The 7,285-nt window shown below is 47.7% G+C and overlaps 1 protein-coding gene across 1 annotated transcript in view; it reads left to right on the forward strand.

The window, feature by feature from the left end:
* The window catches only part of GORASP2 (golgi reassembly stacking protein 2), a 35,604-nt gene extending 33,459 nt beyond the window's left edge, over nucleotides 1–2,145 (forward strand). The window contains exon 10 of the mRNA XM_045780006.2: nucleotides 1,092–2,145. Within this exon, the coding sequence (XP_045635962.2) occupies nucleotides 1,092–1,432 (341 nt within the window). The 3' untranslated portion in view covers nucleotides 1,433–2,145. The remainder of the gene's footprint in view (nucleotides 1–1,091) is intronic.
* Nucleotides 2,146–7,285: the final 5,140 nt, after the last annotated feature.

A 7,285-nucleotide genomic window follows, 5' to 3' on the forward strand; every position in this document is an offset into this window, starting at 1 on the left:
TTGATAAATATTCTCTGTTATTAACAGATGTTTTTATAATAAAAACTGTTGAGATTTTAGCTACAAATAGTTAAGCTAGCTGATGTTCACTTCCACTCAGATTTTATCTGCTCTTCTAGTTAATGATTACCCACGTTACTTTTAACTTTGCGATGGCCACAGGTCAGGGCTATTAATTTCTAGTTTCTGTAGTTAGGCCCATGGGTGATGTCACTGAGTGTACGTTGTCATGTTTCTGTCTGGATCATAACGGCGCCTGCTGTACCACCCCCCTCTGGGTGTATTCATTATCTGTCCTCATGAACCCATTTGCTTTTCAGCACAGTGGTTTAAAAAACAAAGGAAGACTGTAAACTCTAACGTTGACCTATCTTAGCACTCCCTTTGTTTTTTTTCTTTTATGCCCTGTCCCTTTTCCCTAATTAACAGACTCTAATCTAAGCGCATTGAGGGTTTCGCCAGCCCAGGGGTTGCTCTGAACATGTACCTTCTGCCTTGCCTTTCTTAAAGAAGTAATACTCCTTCATTCTGCATTTTGAAATCATCACAATAAACCCACCAAGTGTAATGGTTACCAGCCAGTCACAGGGCTTGCAAGAGGCTGGGTACTTACAGTGGGGCTAATGCAGGGGAGGGGGAGCCTACACGACAAGCCGACAAGCCGCTCCCTTCTTCGCCTTCAGGGGAGGGCTGGCCCGTCTCCTCTTGCTGCTGTCTGTCCAGAGGGCCGCTCTGACTCGCTTGTCCCTTGCTGTGGGAATGGGAGTGCCCCGTCCAACGCCCGTGTAGCGGCATTGCCTGCTGGGTGGGCTTCTGTCTGTCCTCAGTGAGGAAAATCTCTTCTCTGAACTGGCTGAGTCACAGGGAGGTTTTGGAGTCTAGAAGCCCGGAACTTTTCCTCCTGGCCAGCTGGTCTGGCAGGGGGTGTTTAACTCTGTCCTGGCCTCCACCTGAGGAGAAGCACGGGTTGTGATGTGTGTTGCCCTTCCTGGGCTTCAGTTCCCTGGTGAAATGCAAATACGGTCATGTGATGATGACTGCTGCCTTTTTAGTGCTGGGAGGATGTGTGATCTGTGCCATTTTTGTCCTAGGTTTGCCACCTCTTCCTTCCTTGCCTCCCCGAAACTTATCTGGCATTGCACCTCTCCCCATGCCATCCGAGTTCCTCCCGTCATTCCCTTTGGTTCCAGAGATGTCTTCCGCGGCAAGCTCAGGGGAGCTGCTGTCCTCCCTCCCACCCAGCGGCAGCCCACCCTCCGACCCTGTCACGACCGCTGCAAGGGCAGACGCTGCCTCCGCACCCGCTGTGGATGAGACACCCCCCACTCCCAAGGCCCCCGCCACTGTTGAGGACAGAGTCTGCGGATCCACCCCAGCCAGCGAGAAGCCTGTCTCTGCAGTTCCAGATGCAAGTGCCTCCGCGTCACCCTAGCTTTGAACCGGTCTTCGGAGTCGGCGTGGTGGGCTTATTTAACCACGGGAGCGTGTCTGAAAATGCAAACTATCATTAATTTCATACTAGTTTGTACCGTATCTGTAGGCATCCTGTAAATAATTCTAAGGGGAAAACTAAGGAAGAGGACGTGGGCTTGTATCCTGCCAAGTCGGGGCGGGGCTCACAGGCCGGGGAGGGAAATGTCAGAGAGTGCTTGTATTTTAAAACAACCAAAAAGAATCGTAAGAGTGGCTTGCTGCCAGGTTTCCACTGCCATTCTTGGGGGTATACATCTTTGGGAAAGGGGGTGACGGGGCATCCACTGGGCTCCCTGTCCCCCTGCTGCTCCTTCTGTAAGAAAACGAAATATTTTATGCCTAGTACTCACACGCAACATTTCTTGTATTTTGTAAATCGGTTTTGAGAATGCAGACCACCTCACTAAATCGTGAAAGGAAAAACTATTTTACTTTTGGTCTCTGAGTCACATCTCTCTAAAGGTTTACACGAAAATCCCAACCGAAGATGTTGAAGTTACACAGTGTGCGCTACTAACTGACCATCTTATTCAGCCTGTACACAGATCTCTGTTTAGCGCTCTCAGAATTACTCAGACAACAGTTTGTAACTGCTGCTGTTGCTTTATACGCCCACCATAAAATGGCATTTAAAAAGAAATAAAGGAGATGTCGCACAGTTTTAAACCAGAAGGTGGCACTTTGTGGCTACTTATTCTAGCTCTGCTGGAGAAGCATAGATACAGCAATAAATTACGGTAATTTTATTTTTCTTCTTGCGGTGCATTTAAATGAGAACTAATTAACATGTATGTACTTGTGACTCTCCAGGATGTCGCACATCTTTAATGTAATTTTTCATGTCTTATGTTTGCTTTTTCCTAAGTTTTCTAAGAGATGGTAAGTTAAGTGGAATTGACTTATTGAATGAAATTAAATGCATATTATATCTGTTTTTTAAATAAGACAAAAGAGGTTCATTGGTTATTGACCTGGCAGTAGCATGACTGTTGCTTGGGGAGCAGCACATGCGATTGGGCTTCACCTCCTCAGCCCGAGACCGGGCGTAGCAGCACCGAGCCAGTGCATCTGATAGAGGGCCCAGTGCCAGCCAGTAGTTCGGTTATATCCATGTCTGGAGGGGTTTGTCCTTCAAGCTAAATGATAAAAGAAGGCTCCAGCTCTGAGCATAGCTTCTTCTGTTTGTGTTGTAAATATTTCTAGAATATTTCTCTCAATTAGCAATCCTGTTTTTTTGAAAAAGAGCTTAGGTAGGAAAAATATTCACAAGTATATTTAAATGTTAGAATTTTTTTCTTTCCAGGATAGGAGGGGGTTGAGCAAGTTGTTATTGCATTCTAGAAGTTGCTCATATTTTTTTAAAATGTCTAGGAGATACCTTCGTGGAAAGCAAATAAATATGTTTTAAGCTTTAAAAATGATTTTAAAAAAACAAAAACTAAAAACAGCAGTTCTTCCATTGCAGTGATTACTTAACTCTTTTGAGGTCACAGTTCTCATTTGAGAATGATGACCGTGCTGGACCATCTTCCCAGAAAAATATCCATAAGCATATATAAAACACTGAGCTCTGGGGAGGGAGAGATTCTTAGCACTGATTTGGAAGATGGGCACAGACTTGGCCTGTGTAGGCTCATTGGATCTTCCTGAGGTGCAGAACACTTACTTTAGATATTCTCTGCTTCCTTCAGGAAAACCAGTTTCAGTGTTAAATAGGCAGGAGTCGATCCTGCACTGGGGCCAGAAACACGGATGTGATAGATAGTGTCCCTGCCAGGAGGCCACTTACTAGGGCCATGTCAGGGAGGGAGCCTGGTGGGATCAGTCCTCCAGGCACTTGGGAAGAAGTCCTCTAACCATGGCCCTGAGCTCGGGGCAGCCCATGGTGGGGGGAATCCCATGCAGTCAGAATTACCTTTGAAGCCCCTCTATCACTCTGTGCACACAAGAAAGACAGGAGGCAGTGGTAAGGGAGGACATCAGTGTGGAATAAACTCCATTATCACAAATATTCTAAAAATAATGATGACTTAAAGTTTATTTCTCCCGTGTTCAGAGAGCCCGTTGGAGGTAGTCTGGCAGAGGCAGGACTGGTCCGTGGCAGCGTCCGAGACCAGCTCCCATCTGGAGTTCTGCAGGGTCTGCTTTCCATTTCCATGGTCCTCCCACGGACATAGATGGCAGCTGTGGTCCCAGCCATGCCATTGTGGTTCCAGCCAGAAGAGAAAGGTACATTCCCCTTTCCTTTGGCCACAAATCAGAGCAGTGAAGTCTTTTTCCTGCCACATGCTCTGCTGTTACTGAGGAGGAGGAAGAGGAACCCAGTGAGGCCCAGTGAGCAGCCCTGCTGCGCACCGTGGAGCTGGACTGAGCCCTTGGCGCGGCCCACACTCAGCACCACTGTTCGCAGCAAGCTTTGGTGGGGTCAGAGGTAGCAATGTGGTGAGGGTGCTGGGGAGTTGGACGGGAAGCTTTCTGAGAGACAACATTTGACATGAAGAATTACTTAGGCAAAGGGGGAGGGGAGCAGACACCTTCTAGTTGGGGAAGTGTTTGAGGAATGGCCAGGAGTAGAGTGCACAGGGCCCTGAGGGCCAGGCTGGGGAATGGGGCTTTGTCTTAACAGGAGCCACTGAGGGAACTCCCTGGGGGACAAGCTCAGATCTGCCTGTGAGAAACCCTGTCTAGCAGCGGGGAGGCTGGAAGGGACTGCACAGTCCCTCCAGGGGCCACCAACCCAGAAATGAGCGAAAAGGAGTGAAGAGCTTCAGGGCAGACAGAAGAAATAGACTTGTAGCTGTCATCCAGAGGAAACTTTATTTTATTTTATTTTTTTAAGGATCTTTTAAAGATTGGTTTATTTGAGAGAGAAAGAGCCAGGGGAGTTGGGGGGATGGGGTAGAGGGGGAGAGAGTGGGTCTTAAGCAGGCTCTGCGCTCAGCCTGGAGCCCAACATGGGGCTCCATCTCATGACTCTGAGATCATGACCTGAGCCAAAACCAAGAGTCTAATGCTTAACTGACTGAGCCACCCAGGCGCCCCATCCAAAGGCCCCTTTGACAGCTAAGACTGAGTGTGATGATTTCACCCTTCCCCTTTGGTTTTGTTCCTGTTTTATCCTTAGTCCCATTATTAAGCACACTTACTAAGAACAGTGAAGTTTAGCTCATTTCCTGACAATTGAAATAGGAAAGAAAATGAAAAAGACCTTCCCTATTTGTGAGACACCAACTACTGTTCAGGGATGGGCTCTGCCTCGGCCTGAAGGTAAAGGGCTCCCCTTTAATTATTTAACCACCCCGGCTACAATTGGAATCACCTCAATTAGAATACGGATTCCTGGGACCTTGGAATTTTGAGAAGCTTCCCAGGGGATGGGAACCACTAAACCTGACATTTCTCTTCCACACTGAACCCGTCCCTTCCCTGGCTCCCATTAGTGGCACCTACCCACACCTCCTCCTAGGTGGTCATTGAATCAGGCTGTTCCAGAACTTGGGGAGGTGAGAAGACAACACAAGGTCATTGTCTACTAAGACATTTTACCACTTAGCAAAGTGCACATGTTAAGAGACTATTGCTTTTATTTATTTTATTGCTGATACTTTTTGCATTAGATCTAGGAAGAACAGCTTGCCGTGTTGCTAACCAACACGTTCCTTTATAGGCTTCTTGCATATGAGCCAGTTTAAATAGAAGAATGGGGGATTAACGCCAAGGCCAGTTACTCAAGCAGCAGGACCACAGACCAGTGGAAGAGCAGGTGGGCCTGCTCTCAGACTGGTAGCATCCTGGGCACTGGAAACCATCCACTGGTGGAGGTGGGCCCCAGGGCCTTGCAATGTTCTCAGAGTTGAGGTGGTACTGTATTTCCTGGCAACAGATAAAAACAGGCCCCTGTTCCACGAAGGCCACTGGGACTCAGGATAATAACAGTACACGCTCACTGCTGGTGGGGTGAATAAGGAAGCAAAGGGCTGCTTGGCTGGCTCGGTAGAGTATGCAGCTCTTGATCTTGGGGTCTTGAGATCGAATCCCACGTAGAGATTACTTAAAAAAATAAATGAACTCTTGGTTTTCTTTAAAAAATAAATGGGGCACCTGGGTGGCTCAGTTGGTGGGGAAGCTGCCTTCAGCTCAGGTCATGATCCTGGGGTCCTGGGATCGAGCCCCATATTGGGCTCCCTGCTCAGTGGGGAGTGTGCTGCTCCCTTTCCCTCTGCCCCTCCCCTGCTTGTGCTCTCTCTCTTTCTGTCAAATAAATAAAATCTTTTTAAAAATTAAAATTAAAAAAAAAAAAGTTGCTGAGCCAGCCCTGCAAAGCCCCTTTCCAGTACAATCTGTCAAGTGAACAAGAGGTAGCAAACTGGCTTCCCTCCCAGACATGGTTCCTTTGAAGCGTTCTGTATACATTAAAATGTGAATTAATTGCCAACTTTAAGAACGTTTCACGTAAATCCAGATTTCTGGTTTCCCCCAAATCCCAAGATTTGGCAACACTGAGTAAATCCTCAGTCCCACAGGGAAACAAGGGCCACTGCGAGCCTAAGCCCTTCAGTTGGCCATATCCTCACCTGGCCCCTGGTAAGCTACCTGCCTGGCCCACCGGTGTCTGAATTTTGCAGTGTCTCAAGTATTGGAAGGGATGGGTAACAAACTGGAGGCTTTAAAAAGTTAGATGGTCCTGGGGCGCCTGGGTGGCACAGTCGTTAAAAAGTTAGATGGTCCAGAGCCCAGGGGATCCAGGATCAGAAAATAAGATGCTTCTGGGGTACCCGGGTGGCTTGGTTGAGCCTCCGACACTTGATATTGGTTCAGGTCATGATCTCAGGTTTGTGAGATCGAGTTCCGTGTCAGGCTCGCGCTGGCGTGGAATCTGCTTGATATTCGCTCTCCCCCTGTGCCTCTCCCCCTCGCTCTCAAAACAAAACACAAAAAAACCAAGATTCTTCATGGACTCCATTATTTTGGATCCATGAATCCTGGTGGAATGGACACTAGGGTTTATGAAATTTGAAGCAGTCGTGTAAACAATGATAAGCTCGGGGGAGAGATAGGTCTGGGCAGTGATTGGGACAGTGATGGGGATTTGGGTTTCACCAGCCTCTTCCTGAAGCGAATTTTGAAACCCCAAACCTATTATTTACCTTAACAACCAACTCTTGGAATTCATGATCAGTTCTCTCTCTTTTTTTTAGTTTTAAGATTTTTACTTACTTTTTGGAAATAGAGCCAGAGTGAGCAAGCGAGCGAGCACAAGCGGTAGGGAGGGGCAGAGGGAGAGGAGAAGCAGGCTCTCCAGCGAGCCGGGAGCCCGAAGTGGGACTCGATCCCAGGACCCCCAGGATCATGACCGGAACGGAAGGCAGATGCTTAACTGATTGAGCCACCCAGCCACCCCTCCGTTCTCTTTTTTACATACCAAAGAGTGGGTTCTCAGAGGTCCTGAGTTCCTGAATGGCTTTCTTGCCCTTTACTCTCTGTGACCTCAAATCCTGGTGGAAGAAAGTGGCTCACATTTGCCCAGCTCTGACCAGGGTGGCCTGGCTTGAGACGGGAACTAGTAAGTCTGCTTGAGGTTGTGGGGGAAGCATCTTTGAGAAGCATTTGAATTAGGGTGTCTGGTGGTGGGGTTATGGGAACTTCTCATTTCTTCTCTTATACACATGAGTATTGCCAGAATCTTTAAAAACACATTTGAATTACTTTTTAGTCAACAAAAACAATAGGGTGGGGGGCTGGCAGTCTCCAGCAGCATTTAAAAGGACTGTGTGGCGGGTCGTATACACAGGGAGCTTTCTATTAAGAAATC

Source organism: Ursus americanus, chromosome 1, assembly GCF_024610735.1.
Source record: "Ursus americanus isolate L20-20 chromosome 1, mUrsAme1.1.p, whole genome shotgun sequence".
In the NCBI taxonomy this organism is placed as follows: domain Eukaryota; kingdom Metazoa; phylum Chordata; class Mammalia; order Carnivora; family Ursidae; genus Ursus; species Ursus americanus.